The 23,406-nt window shown below is 44.9% G+C and overlaps 1 protein-coding gene across 1 annotated transcript in view; it reads left to right on the top strand.

The window, feature by feature from the left end:
- LOC129694837 (putative pre-mRNA-splicing factor ATP-dependent RNA helicase DHX32) overlaps window positions 1-23,406 on the top strand; it is a 130,742-nt gene that overhangs the window by 95,728 nt on the left and 11,608 nt on the right. The window contains 5 exon segments of the mRNA XM_055631599.1: window positions 276-431; window positions 2,863-3,054; window positions 10,618-10,743; window positions 13,491-13,681; window positions 17,643-17,833. Coding sequence (XP_055487574.1) covers window positions 276-431; window positions 2,863-3,054; window positions 10,618-10,743; window positions 13,491-13,681; window positions 17,643-17,833 — 856 coding nt within the window.

The raw sequence follows: 23,406 nt of genomic DNA, 5'->3' as shown, positions 1-23,406 counted from the left end.
TAACTCCGTTACTCCAGCATTTTACGTCTTTGGTGTAAACCAGCGCCTGCAGTTCCTTCCTACACGTCACTTCTAGTCAGTGCAAGTAAATTGATTGTAATCATGTATTGTCTTTCCGCTGACGGGTTGGCATGCAACAAAAAGCTTTTCACTGTACCTTGGTACATGTGACAATAAACTAAACTGAAACTGAACTTCCATTATTCTGTTTTCATATCAAAATTCTAACATCAGCAGTTATTTTACTTATGATAGTGCCTGCTTTCTTTTTCCAGGGAAGTGTTTCCGCTTGTACTCGGAAGCATTCCACAACAAAATGGCGTCGGTTCCCCCACCTCGAGTGTCTGAGACCAACCTGAGTCACCTGGTACTTCTGCTGAAGAGGCTGGATATTGCAGACATGGGACAATGTGACTTCCTGGACAGACCAGGTAAGGGAAAGGTGGTAGTTTTATGTCGTGTAGAAGTACCTTGACTTGGTGTGGACAAACTCTTCTACACCTTTAAAATTGGTTCAGGACGCAGGAGTTAACTGGTTAGTTCCTTCACATAGAGTCATACAGACCTGCCCACATTCCTCCTCATCTCCTTTCTAAAGGTACGTCCTTTTATTTTGAAGCTACACCCTCTGGTCCTGGACTCATACAGACATGTGAGCATGTTTGAAATGGAGTTGAGCAGGTCCTTCGGCCCATTTTCACACGCCAACCATCATGCCCCATCTACTATAGTCCCACCTGTCTGCGTTTGGTCCATATACCTCTAAAACCTTTCCCATATTCCTCTAATCCATTTACCCGTTCAAATGTCTTTTAAACAAGTTCTAGGAGCAGAATTAGGTCCATTCAATCATGATTGATCTATCTTTCCCTCTCAGCCCCGTTCTCCTGCCTTCTCCCCATAACCGCTGACACCCTTACTAATCAAGAATCTGTCAATCTCCGCCTTAAAAATACCCAATGGCAGTCTCCACAACCAATGAAGGCCACAGATTCGCCACGCTCTGAAGAAATTCCTCCTAATCTCCTTTCTAAAGGTACGTCCTTTTAGTCTGAGGCTACGCCCTCTAGTCGAAGACTCTCCCACTAGTGGAAACATCCTCTCCACGTCCACTATATCCAGGGCCTTCATTATTCAGCAAGTTTCAATGAGGTCCCTCCTCATCCTTCTAAACTGCAGCAAATACTGGGCCCAGTGCCGTCAAACGCTCATCATCCACACATCATCGACAAACTCGACTATAGCTTTAAAATAGGCTCTGGAAGAGCGTAGACAAATGGACATAGTCCTTCACATAGTCACACAGCACGAAAGCAGGCTCTTTGTCCCAACCTGCCCCAGCCGATCAAGATGCCCCATCTACACTAGTCCCACCTGTCGCGTTTGGCCCATATCCCTCTAAACTTTTCCTATCCACGTCAAGGCGCAGCGGTAGAGTTGCTGCCTTACAGCGTTTGCAGCATCGGAGACCCGGGTACAATCCCGACTACAGGTGCTGTCTGTATGGAGTTTGTAGGTTTTCCCCGTGACCTGAGTGGGTTTTCTCGGAGATCTTCGGTTTCCTCCCACACTTCAGACATACAGGTTTATAGGTTAATGGGCTCGATATAAATGTAAATTGTTTCTAGTGTGTTAATGTGCGGGGATCGCTGGGCGGTGCGGACTCGGTGGGCCGAAGGGCCTGTTTCCGCACTGTATCTCTAAACTAAACTAAAAAATCTGTGAAAATATATTTTAAATATTGTTATGATACCTGCGTCAACTACCTCCTCTGGCAGGTCATTCCATATACCCACCACTCTCTGTGTGGAAACGTTTCCCCTCAGGTTCCTATTAACATTTTCCCCTCTCACCTTAAACAAATATCCATCTCATATGCCTTCACATAGCTTCTACACATGTGCCAGACTGATTAGGCAAATGTCTTCTACTTTAAATTTGGTTTACTTGAAAAAAGAGGACAATTAGGTCATAATCATCAGACATAGAAATACTGATATTGATGTGAAATGACTCTTTAGTTCTCTTGGAAGCTATGGTTAAAAAATGAGTGGGGTCAATAACTAACCATTCAGTCTGGATGGGTGCACTGTGCATTCAGTCTTGGAAAAGCCTGACTGTCTTGTGCAGGTAGACTTGTGCAGGTAGCAACTATCAGAATTAGGGTGCACAGTGGCGCAACTGTAGAGTGGCAAAAACTAAAACAAAAAATTTCCAACATCTACATCCAAATCGTTAAGTTAGATTATGCACAATAAATGTTCCCCAGTATCAACCACTGCAGTGCACCACTAGTCAACATTTCAATCGGAAAAGCACGCTGTATCTTTAAAACTAACATTAAAATTGAGCTTGTCGGTACCTGACTTTATGGATACAAAAGGCCGGCACGATGGCGCAGCGGTAGAGTCGCTGCCTTACAGTGGCAGAGACTCGGGTTCGATCCTGACTACGGGTGCTGTCTGTACAGAGGTTGTACATTCACCCTGTGACCGATACCGTTTTTCTCGGGGTGCTCCGGTTTCCTCCCACACTCCAAAGACATACATGTTTGTAGGTTAACTGGCTTGGTATAATTGTAAATTGTCTGTCGTGTGTGTAGAATAGCATTAATTTGCGGGGATCGCTGGTTGGTGTGGACCCGTGGGGCGAAGGGCCTCTTTCTGTGCTGTATCTCTAAAGTAAGCTAAACTAAAATGTTTAGAAGGGGCCATGGGCAGCTTGGATCTGCGTGGACAAGTTGGGCCCAAGGGCCCGCTATTTTGCTGCAAGACTCTACGAGCAACTCTGGAGGCAATAGTAATTATTGTCCTGTGGCTGTACTAATACAAAGAGTTGATGTGTGATCCCTGTCTTTCTCAGCTCCCGAGGCTCTGATGCAGGCACTGGAGGACCTGGATTATTTAGCTGCTCTGGACGACGACGGGAATTTGTCAGAAGTTGGAATAATTATGTCTGAATTCCCCCTGGATCCCCAGCTTGCCAAAGCTCTGCTTGCATCTTGTGAATTTGACTGCGTGAATGAGATGTTAACAATAGCTGCAATGGTAATAGGTGAGAATCATTTATTTAAAAATAAATTTTTAGTTATTGTTGCGCCCACCCCCAATTTACCTCATCTTTTCTACCATCTATCAGGATGGTAAACTAAAAATCGTACCTCATGCAAAATGTTGCCTCCATGGTGTGTGGAGCATTTTTTTAGTTGCATTTTTTTAAACAGGCCTGTAAAGAGGACATTGTGTTATTTATATAATTAAAAGTCTCATATTGACCACTTCCTGTTTGCACTGCATATTGATTTTAGAAAAAACGCTACCGCTTATGGCTGTGATTTTTGGCCATCATTCTCAGAGTCCCCCTACGCTACGCAGGACAAGAGGATTGTTACCATCAATGAAAAATAAAAGACTTATTAATGTTTAAAATATGTTGAGATTCTCTCCTGTCAACCACGCCATGAAGGCCACACCCTTCCGGTGGGAGGGGAGAGGGACTATAAAACTCGGATGTCTGAGCGTGGCTCAGTCTCAGCAAGATGGGAAAGGTAGAGGTCACCTTGGTGGCCTGCATTCTGCTTGAAATGGAATTTCAAGGAATAGGTGAGAAAAAACGTTTTCACCCAGAGAATTGTGAATTTATGGAATTCCCTGCCACAGAGGGCAGTGGAGGCCAAATCACTGGATGGATTTAAGAGTTAGATAGAGCTCTTGGGGCTAGTGGAGTCAAGGGATATGGGGAGAAGGCAGGCACGGGTTATTGATAGGGAATGATCAGCCATGATCACAATGAATGGCGGTGCTGGCTCGAAGGGCTGAATGGCCTCCACCTGCACCTATTTTCTATGTTTCTATGAATAGCTGTGTCAACTGCCAGCCCACCAGCCGTGAGTGAGTGAGCTGCCAGCACACCAGGCTTGAGTGACTGAGCTGCCAGCCCGAGAATTCATTCGACCCACAATGTCCATACTAGTTTTCTGGAAACCAGTCCCTTCAACCCACAGCACCCATACTAGCGCTCCAGAAAGCTCCCCCCCCCTCCTCCCCCAATATCGGAATTGTTGGAGAGGTGGAATATTGTGTTGGGGGACCAGCCCTCCCGTGTGAATTTAGTCTAGTTAAGACAGATTAGGAGGGAGAGATAGATCAGCCATGATTGAATGGTGGAGTAGACTCAATGACCTAATGGCCTGATGAGTCATGATGTGTAATTCTTATGTGAATGCCAGAATAATAGGACTTATCTTTAGAAAGGAGATGAGAAGGACTTTATTTGGTCAGAGGATGGTGAATCTGGGGAATTCAATGTCGCAGATAGCTGGGGGGGGGGGGCTGTCATTGGACATTTTTAAAGTGGAGATTGGCAGGTTCTTGATTCGTAAGGGTGTCAAAGGTTATGGGGAGCAGGCAGGAGGAATGGGGTTGAGAGGGATTGATAGATCAGTCACTGGATGTTTGCAAGAGAGAGTTAGGTTTAGCTCTTAGGGCTAAAGGAATCTGGGGATATGGGGGAAAAAGCAGGAACAGGATACTGATTTTAGATGATTAGCTGTGATCATATTGAATGGCGGTGCTGGCTCAAAGGGCCGAATGGCCTACTCCTGCACCTATTTTCTATGTTTCTATGATTGAATAGTAGACTCGATAGGCTGAATGGCCTAATTCTATTCCTATGATTATGAACTTTGGAAACAGCATTATGTTTTTAGTTCAGAGTTCCAGCAGGCAATTTTAATAATCCTTCTGCGAGGGAGAAAACAGTGAGAGAGTCAAAGTATGAAAGCATGTGAGTGACGTAACTATGGCAAACCCTCAAAAACATTATTTTAAATATCACAAAATACTTTCTATTGTGCAACTTTATTGATTGAGCATCGAGTATAGAAGCTGGGATGTAATGTTAAAATTGTACAAGGCATTGGTGAGACCAAATCTGGAGTATGGTGTACAATTTTGGTCGCCCAATTATAGGAAGGATGTCAACAAAATAGAGAGAGTACAGAGGAGATTTACTAGAATGTTGCCTAGGTTTCAACAACTAAGTTACAGAGATAGGTTGAATAAGTTGATAGGTCTTTATTCTCTGGAGCGCAGAAGGTTAAGGGGGGACTTGATAGAGGTCTTTAAAATGATGAGAGGGACAGACAGAGTTGATGTGGACAAGCTTTTCCCTTTGAGAATAGGGAAGATTCAAACAAGAGGACATGACTTCAGAATTAAGGGACAGAAGTTTAGGGGTAACATGAGGGGGAACTTCTTTACTCAGAGAGTGGTAGTGGTGTGGAATGAGCTTCCAGTGGAAGTGGTGTCGGCAGGTTCATTGGTATCATTTAAAAATAAATTGGACAGGCATATGGATGAGAAGGGAATGGAGGGTTATGGTATGAGTGCAGGCAGGTGGGACTAAGGGGAAAAAGTTGTTCGGCACGGACTTGTAGGGCCGAGATGGCCTGTTTCCGTGCTGTAATTGTTATATGGTTATCTGTAGAAGTTCCAAGAAAATCCTCATGACATGCTGAATCATCTCTTACCCTTGAGGAAAGTAAATATGATGATGTGCTTTCTTGATCACCGCATTAGGTCATAAGTGGTAGAAGCAGAATTAGGCCATTCGCCCCATCAAGTCTACTCTGCCATTCACTCATGGCTGATCTATCTCTCCCTCCTAACCCCATTCTACTGCCTTCTCCCTATAACGTCTGACACCCGTACTAATCAAGAATCTATCTTTCTCTGCCTTAAATATATCCACTGACTTGGCCTCCACACCTTCTGTGGCAAAGAATTCCGCAGATTCACCACCCTCTGACTAAAGACATTTCTCCATTATATCCTTGGCTATATTTAAGAGGGAGTTAGATGTGGCCCTTGTGGCTAAGGGGATCAGGGGGTATGGAGAGAAGGCAGGTACGGGATACTGAGTTGGATGATCAGCCATGATCATATTGAATGGCGGTGCAGGCTCGAAGGGCCGAATGGCCTACTCCTGCACCTAATTTCTATGTTTCTATCCTTCCTAAAAGAACATTGTTTAATTCTGAGGCTGTGTCACTAGTGGAAACATCTCCACATCCACTCTACCTAAACTTTTCACTATTCTGTATTTTCCAATGAGGTCCCCCTCATTATTCTAAATTACAGCGAGTACAGTCCCAGTGCTGTCAAATGCTCATTATATATTAACCTACTCATGCATTAGTGTGTTTAATGGTTAGGATGCAATACAGTACTTATGGTCGGGTACTTTATCACCGAGGTACAGTGAAAATTATTTTTGTACAGGTGCACAACCTTTTATCCGAAAGCCTTGGGACCAGCCACTTCTCGGATTTCGGAATTTTTCGGATTTCCGAATGGAAGATTTTTAGCGTAGATTAGGTAGGTAGCGCGGGCGGCTTGAAAAGTCTGGAGGGGCTGCCTCCTCCCCGGAGACCGGGGAATCATTGTAAATCATTGCTTAAATGTTAGTCAGTTAGTTTGGAGGGATTTTATGTGGTGGGGAGGGGGGGTGAAGGGGGAAACTTTAATTCTTAGTCCCCTACGTGGTCAGAGAGGCGGGGAGCAGGCAATGCCTTACCGGGTCGCCGTGCAGTAAGCTCCGGAGCGCTGTGGCCGCCGACACACAGCATCGCGGAGCTGGGGCTGCGGGCCGCCGGCCGCGGGCCGCGCTGGATTTGGAGCGCCGCGCAGCCAGGGGTAGAGTTGCCGGGGTCGGAGCTACAACCGGCGCCGCCCGCGGCCGGACGCCCGCAGCCCCAGCTCCGCAATGTTGGGAGTCGGCGGCCACAGCGCTCCGGAGCTCACTGCACGGCGACCCGGTAAGGCATTGCCCACTCCCCGCCTCTCCGACCAGGTAGGGGACTAAGAATTAAAGTTTCCCCCACCCCCATCACATAAAAGCCCTCCAAACTAACATTAAGCAATGATTTACAGATGTTTAAGTGTCTCCCCGGTCTCCGGGGAGGAGGCAGCCGCTACAGTAGTACAGACCTGGGTTGACCGTGGGACGTTTCGGGTCAAGTTTGGCGGCAAACGCGAGCTTTGGTGTGCAGACGACATCCTGGAAAAAATGTCCGGTTTTCGGAGCTTTTCGGTTTCCGGAACTCCGGATAAAAGGTTGTGCACCTGTATACAGTTCAGTACAAGTATCACTATACATAAGCATTTAGACACGCATTGGATAAGCATCTCAGCTACAGTACAAGTGTATAGCAGTAGTACACCAAGACTGTATACATGGTCTGTGTTGGAAGGAACTGCAAATGCTGGTTTACACCAAAGTTAGACATAAAATGGTGGAGTAGCTCAGAGCGGGACAGTCAGCATCTCTGGATAGAAGGAATGGGTGACGTTTCGGTTCGAGACCCTTCTTCAGACTGAGAGTCAGGGGAGAGGGAAACACAGATAAGGAAGGGTAAAGTGTGAAAAAGACAGAAAAGTCAGTGTTGTATTGGGAGGGGGAGTTAGTGTTTAGCAATACGTAGTCACCAGTTTGGTGCCATTTTCAAATCCTGTTTTGTTTAGTTTAGAGATACAGCATGGAAACAAGCCCTTTCGGCCCACCGGGTCCGCGCCGACCAGCTATCCCCGCTCATTAACCCTATCCTACACCCACTAGGGACAATTTTTACATTCACCAAGCCAATTAACCTACAAGCCTGTACGTCTTTGGAGTAGTACAACTTACTTTCTTGTAAGTTGGGAAGAAAATTGAATAAGTCAACGTCCGGAAGTTGCGGCTCGCCTGCAGTCCATTTGTCTTTTCTTTTTTTTGTTTTTTGTTGTTTTGGTTTATTTCAGTTTATTTTATTTGTGTATGTGTGAGGGGAGGTGGGAGAATCTTGTTTTTAGTCTCTTCCTTCGGGGGGGATGCGACCTTTTCTTGTCGTATCCCCCGTCTCCGTCTGCGTTGAGGCCCAATCGCGCAGCTGGCGGCCTCCAACTGGGACCGACCTCGAGGCTTCGGAGGCAGAGCCAGGACTTGCCGACTTCGGGGCTGTGGTGGCGTTGCGGCGGCAGCGGCGACCCGACTTTGGAGGCTCGGCCACGGGCCCAGTGGACGACAACGTCGGGAGCTCGCAGGTCCCAGGCTGGTGACCGGTTCTCTGGAGCTCCCGCAACAACAGCTTCGTCCGCTGGACTGGAGGGCGGCAGCTTCGACCGCCCCGGGCCGTGGAGTTTGAACCGGCCCGTTCGCGGAGCTCAGACTCGGCCTCGGGAATTGCCATCACCCGGCGGGGTCACAACATCGGAAGCCTGGATCGCCTCAATTCAGAGGGAGAACAAGGAGGGAAGAGACAAGGACTTTAAGACGTTTGCCTTCCATCTCAGTGAGGAGGTGCCTGGGAGACTCACTGTGGTGGATGTTCAATCTGTGTTCATTGTGTGTTTTGTTATTTTATTCTATGTTATGACTGCAAGGCACAACATTTCGTTCAGTCTGAATGACAATAAAGGATACTTTGACTTGACTTGACTCTTACATGTGCACTTGTCTTTCACAGACTGAAGAATTAGCATTGTTTATCACTTTAACACATGGTAGCCAGTGAGACCTGAAGAGATGATTGTGAATGCTGCACTTCTTGGGAAATCTCTCCTTCACAGTATTTCTCCTTTCAACAGGAAGCACAAGTCAATGTGAGAAACTTCTGCTGCCAGTAGCAGATTGTTTTGTTTTTGTAATCTAGAATAAACTTAGCCCAGAATTTCCAAACTGGTTATGACCAAGAAGTGAGTTGGTATCTTCCCCAGCTGAGGTATCCAGCAACGTAGACCCCTAGAAATTTTCTAGGAGCTAAGACAAGAAGTTCTGAGGCATGTGGGTGGGGAACTGAAGTGTTGGTGTCCAGCACGCAACTGGACAAAAAAAACTGCATGACAGCTCATCAGTCAAGGCTATTGAGTATAGAATTTGGGAGGTCGTGCTACAGTTGTATAAGGCATTGCTGAGGCCGCATTTAGAGTATTGTCTTCAGTTTTGGTCACCATGTTATAGGAAAGATGTTTGGGAATGAACTGCACATGCTGGATTACACCGAAGATAGACACAAAATGCTGGAGTATCTCAGCGGGCCAGGCAGCATCTCTGTAGATAATGCCTAGGTCTTCTCTAGGGAAAAGGACCAGGTTCCTTTTCTCCAGAGATGCTGCCTGATCTGCTGAGTAATTTGAGCATTTTGTATCTATCTTTGTAGGAAAGATGTTGTCAAGCTGGAAAGTTGTGCAGGGAAGATTTATGAGGATTTTTCCAGGACTCAGGGGCTTGAGCTATCGGGAGAGGTTGAGCAGGCTGGGACCTTGCCCTAGTCCTTGGAGTACAGGAGGATGAGAGGTGATCTTTTTCTAGAGGTGTTCAAATCTGAGGAATAGATTGGATAACTGTATCTGGATCTTTTGCCCAGAGTATCGGGAATTGAGACATAGGTTTAAGGTGATATAATAGAAATATGAGGGGTAAGATGGTGGGATAAGCCACCGGCGGAGTTAGTTGGGAGATAGTTAAGACAGGCGCCATCACAATGTTTAAGAGACATTAGGACAGGTACAAGGCTAGGACAGTTTTGGAGAGTAAAGCCCCTGTCCCACTTTCACAACCTAATTCAGGACCTTTTTTACTCGCTACTGGGAGATCAGATAGGTTAAGAAGGACTGCGCGGAGGTGGTCAGCGAAATGATCGCCGAGCCTGCGCTTGGTCTCGCTGATGTAAAGAAGTTGACACCTGGAACAGTGGATGCAGTAGATGAGGTTGGAGGAGGTGCAGGTGAACCTCTGCCTCACCTGGAAAGACTGCTTAGATCCTTGGATGGAGTCAAGGGGATCGGTAAAGGGACAGGTGTTGCATCTACTGCGGTTGCAGGGGAAAATACCTGGGGAGGGGGTGGTTTGGGTGGGAAGGGATGAGTTGACCAGGGAGTTATGGAGGGAATGGTCTCTGCAGAAAGGGATGGAGATGGGAAGATGTGGCCAGTAGTGGGATCCCATTGGAGGTGGCAAAAATGTTGGAGGATTATTTGCTGTATGTGACGGCTGATGGGATGGAAGGAGAGATACACATTTTGTCCATCTGCAGATCTTTCTTACACTCCACTGCGAAATCTCCTCAAGGTATGTCTACTTTGAAGAAGTTCTTTCTCCGACGAGGGTTCAGCAGCATCCTCTCTCACTGGTCCCCCTCTGTGATTCCTCCTTCCCCCGACTCTACAACCACGTCTTACCCCAGATCTGTTACATTCTATCTTTGTCTCGCCCCCTCCCCTTACATCAGTCTGAACAAAGGTCTCCACCCAAATCGTTGCCCATTCCTTCTCTCCAGAGATGCTGCCTCACTCGCTGAGTTACTCCAGCATTTTGTGTCTACCTTAGATGTTACCAGCATCTGCAGTTCTTTCTTTCATATTTACGGACACGGGCTTATAGGGCCGACATGGCCTGTTTCCGTGCTGTAATTGTTATATGGTTATTTAGTTGACGGTCAAAATTGGCTGCCATGTTTCCCTACATGACCTCGTTTCAGCACTTCAAATCATCTGCAAAGCTTTTGCGACAATCTAAGATTGTGAAAGGCAGTATCGATATTCCAAAGACATTTCTGACCAGAATTATTTATCTTTTTAGCATCACCGTGTTTCGTTGTGCCACCAAAGCATTTGGAGGAATCTGCGGCGATTCGCAGAAGGGTACTTCTGCATCCTGAGGGCGACCATTTTACGCTCATCAATGTCTACAATGCCTTCAAACAGCGTAAGTGTGAATTAAGCGGTTGTAAAGTTCGTCATGATACATGGCTTTGATCCAAAATGTCACAATTTCCCCCCCGCTCTCTAACCCCTCTCTCTGCCCCCAACATCTCTCCCTCTCCCTCCCTCGCTCACCCCACCCTCCCTCTCTGAATCTCTCGCTCTCTCTTTCTCTCTGTCTACTCTCTTTCTCACCTGCTCTCTTTCCCCTCTCTGTCATCCCTCCATTCCTTGTATCCCTGCACAGAGTGTTCTTGTATCCTCTCTGGCTTTGCTCTCTGGTTTCTACTTCCACTCTGTTTATCAGCTTAGCTCCTGCTGTGTGACAATTATAACCCAAAATACATAGAAACATAGAAAATAGGTGCAGGAGTAGGCCATTCGGCCCTTCGAGTCTGCACCGCCATTCAATATGATCATGGCTGATCATCCAACTCAGTATCCCGTACCTGCCTTCTCTCCATACCCTCTGATCCCCTTAGCCACAAGGGCCACATCTAACTCCCTCTTAAATATAGCCAATGAACTGGCCTCGACTACCCTCTGTGGCAGAGAGTTCCCAGAGATTCACCACTCTCTGTGTGAAAAAAGTTCTTCTCATCTCGCTTTTAAAGGATTTCCCCCTTATCCTTAAGCTGTGACCCCTTGTCCTGCACTTCCCCAACATCGGGAACAATCTTCCTGCATCTAGCCTGTCCAACCCCTTAAGAATTTTGTAAGTTTCTATAAGATCCCCTCTCAATCTCCTAAATTCTAGAGAGTATAAACCAAGTCTATCCAGTCTTTCTTCATAAGACAGTCCTGACATCCCAGGAATCAGTCTGGTGAACCTTCTCTGCACTCTGCAAAATAGAAAGGTTTTAAATTTATTTTGAGACTTCTGAAATAAAATCTCATACATCAAAGAAATCAAGCTCTTCACTGTTAATCTACATTGACACTAATCAGAAACAAGTGCAGTGTGCCGCAATTAATAGTGCTTGTCTCTAAAGCAATACACTCCAGTACTGTAGGTCTGAAGGACTGGAAAGGAATAACTGATTTAGGATAGTCGGCTTGGTTTTGTGTGTGGGAACATCATGTTTCATTAATTCATAAATTCTAGGAGCAGAATAAGGCCATTCGGCCCTCCAAATCTACTCCGCCATTCAATCGTGGCTGATCTATCTTTCCCTCTCATCTCCATTCTCCTGCCTTCTCCCCATAACTCCTGACACCCGTACTAATCAAGAATCTGTTAATCTGTGCCTTAGAAATATCCAATGACTTTCCACAGACAAGACAAGACCGACAAAATTTGTTCGGCACGGACTTGTAGGGCCGAGATGGCCTGTTTCCGTGATGTAATTGTTATATGGTTATAAGACAAGAGACATTTATTGTCATATGCACCAATTGGTACAGTGAGATTTGGGGTCACCATACAGCCATACGAATAAAAAGAGAAGAACAGAACACGATAGTCTTTAACATAAACACTCCCCCACACAGCGGAATCAAAGTTTCCCACTGTGAGGGAAGGCCCAAAGTTGAGTCATCCTCCTCTTTGATGTCCTTTGATGTTTACCCGTGGTTGGGACCTCCTGAAGTCCCCCGCAGTCACTTGCGGGTGGCATGATGTTCAGGCCCGCTCGCTGGGATGATGGAACTCCGACGTCGGAACCGGAGAACATCCTCAGCGGCTTGCCTCAGTCTTCTGTGGCAATGAATTCCACAGATCCACTGTCGTCGGACTAAAGAAATTCCTTCACATCTCCTTTTTAAAGATACGTCCTTTTATTCTCAGCCTATGACCTCTAGACCTAGGCTCTCCCCCCCCCCCCCCCACACATCTCCTTTAAAATTTGGTCCTCTCTCCTTCAAACTATGCCTTCTGGTCTATGAAATTTCCACGTTAGGTATAAGATTCTGACTGTATACCCTATCTAAGCATCATAATTTTTATAAACTTCGACCAGGCCTCCCCTCAATCTCTGGCGTTTCAGAGAAAACAATCCAAGTTTCTCCAATTTCTAAAGCTAATACCCACTAATCCTTAACACAAAGTGCTGGAGTAACTCAGTGGCTCAGGGAGCATCCCTGGAGAACATGAATAGATCACCATGGGATCTTGATCATCTGAGCAAATGGGCCAAGGAATGGCAGATCTTGTTGGAGACCCACCGACTATCTTTAATTGGACTTTACTAGACTCTTATCTTGCACTAAACGTTTTACCCTTAATCCTGTATCTGAACTATAGACGGCTTGATTTTAATCATGCTGACTGGATAGCACGCAATAAAAAAGCTTTTCACTGTACTCCCTCGATACACGTGACAATAGAAACATAGAAACATAAAAATTAGATGCAGGAGTAGGCCATTCGGCCCTTCGAGCCTGCACCGCCATTCAATATGATCATGGCTGATCATCCAACTCAGTATCCCGTACCTGCCTTCTCTCCATACCCCCTGATCCCCTTAGCCACAAGGGCCACATCTAACTCCCTCTTAAATATAGCTAAACTAATAAACTAAAGTAAACTAAACATGCTTCTTTATATATCAACATTCTGCCTATTTCCAACATTTTTTTCCGACTCTTTGCCTCTGGATGAAAACTGCAGTGACCAAAACATTTTTTTGCTGTTTAAAAGTTCCTAATTTGTCATAATTCCTTAATAATGCCTATACTGCATGTGGAGCATTTCAATTTATCTGCCAGTGTGAGGATAGTCTGGGTGGTTGTCACTGAAAAATGTGCTTGCAGATAATGAAGATGAAACGTGGTGCCTGAAGAATTATCTGAGTTATTCTGCTCTGAAGTTGGCCGATATCATTCGTTACGAACTTTTGGAGCTAATGCAGAGAATCGAGCTGCCAATCTCACCACCTAACTTCGGGATGGAAGAGAACGTTCTCAACATAAAGCGAGCTCTAATCTCTGGCTACTTCCTTAAGGTGCGTGATCAGACCCCTGCCATAGTAATCAGGTCGGCATGATGACGCAGCAGTATAGCTGCTGCCTTACAGCGCCAGAGACCCGGGTTTAATCCTGACTACGGGTGCTCGTATGTGCGGAGTGTGTAAGTTCTCCCTGTGATCGCATGGGGTTTTCTCCGGGTGCTCCGGTTTCCTCCCACACTCCAAAGAAATACAGGCTTAGAATAGAATAGAATAGAATAGTTTCTTAATTGTCATTGTAACATGAACCATGTACAACGAAATTTAAAAATATCAGCCAGTCAGTGCACCATTCAAACATTTCTAAAAGCTAACGATACATACAAGATAAAATATTAAAAGATAAACAACTAAAATAAATATCATGAAAATAGCACGCATAAACACCCAACCCTCCATCCTTCTGTCGATTTCACAGTGTACCACAGTCCCTTAGTATGTATCGCTTGTCGGTTAATTGGTTTCTGTCAAAACGCAAACGGTCCCAAGTGTGTAGGATAGCGCTAGTGTACGAGGTGATCACTGGTCAGCGATGAATCAGTGGGCCAAAAGGCCTGTTTCCGCACTGTGACTAGTGGGGTACCGCAAGGCTCGGTGTTGGGAGCTATTTACAATGTATATTAATGATTTAGATGAAGGGATTACATAACATTAGCAAATTTTGCAGATAACACAAAGCTGGTTGGCAGTGTGAACGGTGCTATGAGAATGCAAGGCGACTTGGACAGGTTGGGTGAGTGAGCAGATGCAGTTTAATGTGGATAAATGTGAGGTTATCCACTTTGGTAGCAAAAACAGGAAGATTACTGTCTGAATGATGGCAAGTTGGGAAAAGGGGAAGTACAACGGGATCTGGAGATCCTTGTTCATCAGTCTATGAAAGTAAGCATGCAGGCACAGCAGGCAGTGAAGTAAGCGAATAGCATGTTGGCCTTCATAACAAGAGGAGTTGAGTAGGAGCAAAGAGGTCCTTCTGCAGTTGTACCTAGTGAGACCACTCTTGGAGTATTGTGTGCAGTTTTGGTCTCCCAATTTGAGGAGAGACATTCTTGCTATTGAGGGAGTGCATCGTAGGTTCACAAGGGATGGCGGTTCTGTCATATGCTGAGAGAATGGAGCGACTGGGCTTGTATACTCTGGAATTTAGAAGGATGAGAGGAGATCTTATTGGAACATGTAAGATTATTATGGGTTTAGACATGCAGGAAACATGTTCCTGATGTTGGGGGAGTCCAGAACCAGGGGCCACAGTTTTAGAATAAGGGATAAGCCATTTAGAACAGATGAGAAAACACATTTTCACACAAAGAGTTGTGAATCTGTGGAATTCTCTGCCTCAGAGGGCGGTGGAGGCCAGTTCTCTGGATATTTTCAAGAGAGAGCTAGATATGGCTCTTAAAGATTGCGGAGTTAGGGGGGATGGGGAGAAGGCAGGAACGGGGTACAGATTATGGAAGATCAGCCATGATCTCATTTAATGGCAGTGCTGGCTCGAAGGGCCAAAATGCCTACTCCTACTGTATCTATTGTATCTCTAAAGTCTAAAGTACGATCTACAGTCTAATTGATGCTAACGGTAGACATTTATTAAGGTAGGTTGGTTAATCGAGGACCAGAGGACATAGGTTTAAGGTGAAGGGGAAAAGATATAATAGGAATCTGAGGGGTAACTTTTTCACACAAAGGGTGGTGGGTGTATGGAACGAGCTGCCGTAGGAGGTAGTTGAGGCTGGGACTATCCCAATGTTTCAGAAACAGTTAGATAGGTACAAGGATCGGACAGGTTTGGAGGGATATGGTTCAAACGCAGACAGGTGGGACTAGTGTAGCTGGGACATGTTGGCCAGTGTGGGAAAGTTGAGCCGAAGGGCCTGTTTCCATGCTGTGCCACTGACTATAAAGAGAAACAGTGCAGAATATGTTGCTGCAACTACCGAGAAACTGCAGATTTAAAACAAACACCAGGGCTCCTGACCCACCATGTTATTATTGAAGCTGCAGAATTCAATTGTGGAAGAAATGTTCACAAAGTTGACTTGCTTCAGGGAATGAAGTTTCCATAATAAATTTAAATAGAGTGGCCGCTCTTTTCAGTGATGTTGATCTCTCTGGGTTTAGCTGCGACAGCCAATAAACCTGCCTAAAACGGCTCTAATGAACCTCTTTCTTGATAGGATCTGAGCATTTATTTTATGTATGTGTATATATATATATATATGTATATGTATATATATATGTATATATGTATATATATATATGTATATATGTATATATATATGTATATATGTATATATATATGTATATATGTATATATATATATATATATGTATATATATATATGTATATATGTATATATATATATATATATATATATATATATATATATATATATATATATATATATGTATATATATATATATATATATGTATATATATATATATATATATGTATATATATATATATGTATATGTATATATATGTATATGTATATATATGTATATGTATATATATATATATGTGTATATATATATATATATATGTATATATATATATATATATATGTATATATGTATATATATACACGAGACCCCGCCGACAAGTAATTATCCCGTACGCTACACTCTAGGGACACTATAGAGTTTTTACCAAAGCCAATTTACAGACAAACCTTTATGTCTTTGGAGTTTGGGAGGACATCGGAGCACCCAGAAAAACCCCACACGGTCACAGGGAGAACGTCCAAACTCTGTACAGCCAACACCTGCAGTTAGGATTCAACCCAATTCTTTGGCACTCTAATGGGCCTGTCCCACTTAGGCTATTTTTAGGTGACTGCCAGTGACTGTCATAGTCGTAGCAGGTCGCCAAGAATCCCCCCCCCCCCCCCGATAGGATCTCTTGAATTCTTGACACGATTTTCTGAGAATTTATTTTATGTGCATATATAGACTATACAGCGTAAAAACAGGTAAAAACAGGACCCTTTGGACACCGAGTCCTCGCTGACCAGCGATCACCCCATACACTACACACGAGGGACAATTTACTGTTTTAATTGTAACCAATTAATCTACAAACCTGTACGTCTGAAGAGTGTATGAGGAAACGGGAGCATCCTGAGAAAACCCACGTGGACACAGGGAGAATGGACAAACTCCATGCAGACAACACCTGTAGTCACATTCGAACCCCGGTCTCTGGCGCTTGATATATAGCACAGATTAAAGTTGAGCTCACAATTTATGTGACGGGGAAATCGTAGCACTTTGATGGAATGAGGTTGTGATTACATTCTTGATGTATGGTATGGACACAATACGGGAGACCTGATAGAAGTATACATAATTATGAAAGGCATAAAGGGAGAAAGTCAGAACCTTTTGAAATTTCAAAGGCAAGAGGGCATAGCTGTAAGGTCGGGGAGGGAGGGGGGTGGGGGGATGGTTTTTTGACATACCTGGTACCTGGAACGTGCTGCCAGAGGAAATATTTTAGATAGGCACATAGATTTGCAGGGAATGGAAGGATATGGATCATGTGCAGATAGAGGAGATTAACGGGATCATAAGACACAAAGTACTGGGGTAACCCCGAGGATCAGGCAGCATCTCTGTAGAACATGGATAGGTGGTGCTTTGGGTCTCGATTCGAAACGTCACCTATCCACGTTCTCCCAAGATGCTGCCTGACCTGATGAGTTACTCCAGCACTTTGTGCCCTTCTATCTATTAACCAGCACCTGCAGTTCCTTGTTTCTATTTCTAACTGATATTGTGGGTAGAAGGGCCTATTCTCAAGTTGTACTATTCTGCGCTCTTAGTATGTTCTATGTTATATGCAGTTCAATGGAAAATGTAAGGATTGTTTTTATGATATCAGATTAATAACACTACTTTCCCCTTTTCTCTCTGCACCCTTCCTCTCTCTACCCCGCCCTCAAACACGACCTGTTTCTAGGTGGCCAGAGATGTGGATGGATCTGGAAATTACTTGATGCTGAATCACAATCACGTGGCTCACCTACATCCTATGTCGTCTTACCTCACCCGAAAACCTCAGCTGCCGCCTCCCTCCTGGGTCCTTTATCATGAGTTTACCATCTTTCAAGACAACTGTATTAGTGTTGTCTCCGAGATTCACCCGGAAATGTAAGGCTGGTGTAAAATGGGTTTCTTTCTTCAGAATTGGATCGTTATAGAGTCATACAGTATGGAATAAAGGCCCTTTGGTCCAATTTGCTCCAGGTACACTAGTCCTACCTGCCTGCGTTTGAACCTGTCCTATCCATGTACCTGTCTAACTGTCTCTTAAATATTGGGTGAGTCCCTGCCTCAACTACCTCCTCTGGCAGCTCGTTCCATACACCCACCACCCTTTGTGTGAAAATGTTACCCCTCAAATTCCTCATAAATCTTTTCCCCCTCACCTTAAACCTATGGTCCTCGATTCCCCTGCTAAGAGATTCTGTGCATCAACCTGATGTATTCCTCTCATGAATTTATACTCCTCTATAAGTACACCCCTCATCCTTCTGTGCTCCAAGGAATAGAGTCCTAGCCTACTCAACCTCTCCCTATAGTTCTGACCCTCGAGTCCTGGCAACTTTCTTGTAAATCTTCTCCATACCATTTCCAGCTTGATAACATCTTTCTTATAACATGGTGCCCAGAACTGAACACAATACTCTAAATATGGCCTCCCCAACATCTTTTATAACTGCAGCATGAGCATATGTGTGTATTATATGTGTATGCAGCTCATTGCATTTGCCAGGATTGTTTGAGAAACCTATTAAAATGATTCTAGGATTCTGAGCTTTATGAATAGAACTATGGAGTAGATAGAAGAGAGAACAGTGCAGCACAGGAGCAGGCCCTTCAACCCACAATGTCCATGTCAAACAAGATGCCAGGTTTAACTAACCTCATCTGCCTGCACATAATCCCACCATTCCTTGCATATCCACGTGCCTCTCTAAAATCTTCTTAGATGTCACATAGCATATCTGCCTCCTCCACCATCACTGCCACGTACCGTATTCTGTGTGAAACAAAACCTACCCCGCACAACTCCTTTAAACTATGCTTCTCTCCCCTTCAATCTGTGTCCTCCAGTCTTTGACATTTCCACCCTAATAAAAAGGTTCTGAGTACCTCCCCTATCTAAGCCTCCATAATTTTATATACGTATCCGAACTTCCCTCAACCCCCAACACTCAGGAGAAAAAAAATCCTAGTTTGTCCAATCTCTCGACCATCAGAGGAATAGATCCGGTAGACGTGCAGTCTCTTGCCCAGAGTAGGGGAATTGAGAACCAGGGGACATAGGTTTAAGGTGAGGAGGGAAAGATTTTATATGAACCTGAGACATAACTTTTTCACACAAAGGGTGGTGGGTGTATGGAACGATCTGCCGGAGTAGGTGGTTGAGGCAGGTACTATCACAACGTTTAAGAAACCAGTACATGGATAGGACAGGTTTGCAGGTATATCGGCTAAACACAGACAGGTGGGACTTGTGTGGATGGGACATGTTGGCCGGCGTGGGCAAGATGGGCTGAAGGGCCTGTTTCCATGCTGTAAGACTATGACTCTCCTTGTAACTAATAACCTCTAATCAAGGTAAAAATCTGGGACGTCTCTGCCGCACCCGATCTCTCTTACAAGTGGGAGTAAGTAATAATTAACAATGTAAAAAAACAGCTATATCCAATTCTAGATATCATTCTTTAGGTACGATGTGAAGGCCTTAAGAGGTAGTGCAGAAGAGACATAAGGTGGTTCTAGCGGTGAGGGATTTTAAATACTCGAAGAATCTGAGATTGTTCTGTGAATAGGGGGTGGACAGAATAAGTAGAGGAAAACCGATCCTGAAAAACTGACTGAGGAACCAAAGTGGTGTGCGTAGAATCTGTTTGTCAGCATGTGGTTAGAATTTGGAATACACTACTGGGGGAGGGAGGGAGGAAGGGGTAGTTAATGTTAAGGTTAATGGAAGCGGATTTAGTAGTGGCTTTCAAAAGGGAACTGCATAAGTACTTGAAAGTACTCAAAACGTTGTTGCAAGAAGGTGGGTGAACTGGATTAAAACAGAAACAAGGAACTGCCAATGCTGATTTGCAAGAAAAGACATTCTGTGCCCTTCATAATGTTTGGGACAAAGACCCATCATTTATTTACTTCCTCTACTCCACATTTAGAGATTTGTAATTTTAAAAAATCACACGTGGTTAAAGTGCACATTGTCAGATTTTATTAAAGGGTATTGTTATACATTTTGGTTTCACCAAGTAGAAATTACAGCTGTGTTTATACAGAGTCCCCACATTTCGGGGCACCATAATGTTTGGGACACATGGCTTCATGGCAGGTGTTTGTAATTAGACATAGAAACATAGAAACATAGAAATTAGGTCCAGGAGTAGGCCATTCGGCCCTTCGAGCCTGCACCGCCATTCAATATGATCGTGGCTGATCATCCAACTCAGTATCCCGTACCTGCCTTCTCTCCATACCCCCTGATCCCCTTAGCCACAAGGGCCACATCTAACTCCCTCTTAAATATAGCCAATGAACTAGCCTCAACTACCCTCTGTGGCAGAGAGTTCCAGAGATTCACCACTCTCTGTGTGAAAAAAGTTCTTCTCATCTCGTTTTTTTTAAAGGATTTCCCCCTTATCCTTAAGCTGTGACCCCTTGTCCTGGACTTCCCTAACATCGGGGAACAATCTTCCTGCATCTAGCCTGTCCAACCCCTTAAGAATTTTGTAAGTTTCTATAAGATCCCCTCTCAATCTCCTAAATTCTAGAGAGTATAAACCAAGTCTATCCAGTCTTTCCTCATAAGACAGTCCTGCCATCCCAGGAATCAGTCTGGTGAACCGTCTCTGCACTCCCTCTAAGGCAATAATGTCCTTCCTCAGATTTGGAGACCAAAACTGTACGCAATACTCCAGCTGTGGTCTCACCAAGACCCTGTACAACTGCAGTAGAACCTCCCTGCTCCTATACTCAAATCCTTTTACAATGAAAGCTAACATACCATTCGCTTTCTTTACTGCCTGCTGCACCTGCATGCCTACCTTCAATGACTGGTGTACCATGACACCCAGGTCTCGCTGCATCTCCCCCTTTCCCAATCGGCCACCATTTAGATAATAGTCTGCTTTCCCGTTTTTGCCACCAAAATGGATAACCTCACATTTATCCACATTATACTGCATCTGCCAAACATTTGCCCACTCACCCAGCCTATCCAAGCCACCTTGCAGTCTCCTAGCATCCTCCTCACAGCTAACACTGCCCCCCAGCTTAGTGTCATCCGCAAACTTGGAGATATTGCCTTCAATTCCCTCATCCAGATCATTAATATATATTGTAAATAGCTGGGGTCCCAGCACTGAGCCTTGCGGTACCCCACTAGTCACTGCCTGCCATTGTGAAAAGGACCCGTTTACGCCTACTCTTTGCTTCCTGTTTGCCAGCCAGTTCTCTATCCACATCAATACTGAACCCCCAATGCCTTGTGCTTTAATTGCTCAGGTGTGTTTAATTGCCCCCTTAATGCAGGTATAAGACTCTCAGCACCTAGTCTTTCCTCTAGTCTTTCCATCACCTTTGGAAACTTTTATTGCTGTTTATCAACATGAGGACCAAAGTTGTGCCAATGAAAGTCAAAGAAGCCATTATGAGACTGAGAAACAAGAATAAAACTGTTATAGAAATCAGCCAAACCTTAGGCTTACCAAAATCAACTGTTTGGAACGTCATTAAGAAGAAAGAGAGCACTGGTGAGCTTATTAATCGCAAAGGGACTGGCAGGCCAAGGAAGACACCCACAGCTGATGACAGAAGAATTCTCTCTATAATAAAGAAAACACCCAAACACCTGTCAGACAGATCAGAAACACTCTTCAGGGGTCAAGTGTGGATTTGTCAATGACCACTGTCCACAGAAGACTTCATGAACAGAAATACAGAGGCTGCACTGCAAGATGCAAACCACTGGTTAGCCGCAAAAATAGGATGGCCAGGTTACAGTTTGCCAAGAAGTACTTAAAAGAGCAACCACAGTTCTGGAAAAAGGTCTTGTGGACAGATGAGACGAAGATTAACATATCAGAGTGATGGCAAGAGCAAAGTATGAAGGAGAGAAGGAACTGCCCAAGATCCAAAGCAGACCACCTCATCTGTGAAACACGGTGGTGGGGGTGTTACGGCCTGGGCATGTATGGCTGCTGAAGGTCCTGGCTCACTTATCTTCATTAATGATACAACTGCTGATGGTACAGGTGCACAACCTTTTATCCGAAAGCCTTGGGACCAGACACTTGTCGGATTTCGGACATTTTCGGATTTCCAAATGGAAGATTTTTAGATTAGATTAGGTAGGTAGCGCAGGCGGCTTGAAAAGTCTGGAGCGGCTGCCTCCTCCCCGGAGACCGGGGAATCATTGTAAATCATTGCATAAATGTTAGTCAGTTAGTTTGGAGGGATTTTATGTGGTGGTGGGGGGGGGGGGGTAAAGGGGGAAACTTTGATTCTTAGTCCCCTACCTGGTCGGCGACTCCCAACATCGCGGAGCTGGGGGCTCCGTCCGGCCGCGGGCGGCGCCGGTTGGAGCTCCGACACCGGCAACTCTACCCCTGGCTGCGAGGCGCTCCAAATCCAGCGCCGCCCGCGGCCGGACGCCCGCAGCCCCAGCTCCGCGATGTGTGTCGGCGGCCACAGCGCTGCGGCGCTTACTGCACGGCGACCCGGTAAGGCATTGACCGCTCCCCGCCTCTCCGACCAGGTAGGGGACTAAGAATTAAAGTTTACCCCTTCACCCCCCCTTCACATAAAAGCCCTCCAAACTAACTGACTAACATTTAAGCAATGATTTACAGATGTTTAAGTGTCTCCCCGGTCTCCGGGGAGGAGGCAGCCGCTACAGTAGTACAGACCTGGGTTGACCGTGGGTCGTTTCGGGTCAATTTTGGCGCCAAACGCGAGCTTTGGTGTGCAGACGACATCCTGGGAAAAATGGCCGGTTTTCGGAGTTTTTCGGTTTCCGGAACTCCGGATAAAAGGTTGTGCACCTGTAGTAGCATAATGAATATTGAAGTGTACAGACACATCCTATCTGCTCAAGTTCAAACAAATGCCTCAAAACTCAATGGTCGGCGGTTCATTTTACAGCAAGACAATGATCCCAAACCTTTGTTGCTTTAGCAGTATGAGTTTGTCAAAGCTAAAAAATGGTCAATTCTTTGTAGCCAAGTCAATCACACGATCCAACCCCAATTGAGCATGTCTTTTATATGCTGAAGAGAAAACTGAAGGGGACTAGCCCCCAAAGCAAGCATAAGCTAAAGATGGCTGCAATACAGGCCTGGCAGAGCATCACCAAAGAAGGCATCCAGCAACTGGTGATGTCCATGAATCGCAGACTTCAAGCAGTCATTGCATGCAAAAAATATGCAACAAAATGCTAAACATGACTACTTTAATTTACATTATATTGCAATGTCCCAAACATTATGGTGCCCTAAAATGGGGGGACAAGTATAAACACTGCTGTAATATCTACATGGTGAAACCAAAATGTATAAAAATGGCCTTTATTAAAATCTGACAATGTGCACTTTAACCATATGTGATTTTTTTCTATTACAAATCTCAAATTGTAGACTACAGAGGCAAATAAATAAATGATGGACCTTTGTCCCAAACATTATAGA

The sequence above is a fragment of the Leucoraja erinacea genome, unplaced genomic scaffold (genome assembly GCF_028641065.1).
Source record: "Leucoraja erinacea ecotype New England unplaced genomic scaffold, Leri_hhj_1 Leri_81S, whole genome shotgun sequence".
Classification (NCBI taxonomy): Eukaryota; Metazoa; Chordata; class Chondrichthyes; order Rajiformes; family Rajidae; genus Leucoraja; species Leucoraja erinaceus.
This window is presented reverse-complemented; position numbering and strand designations above follow the sequence as displayed.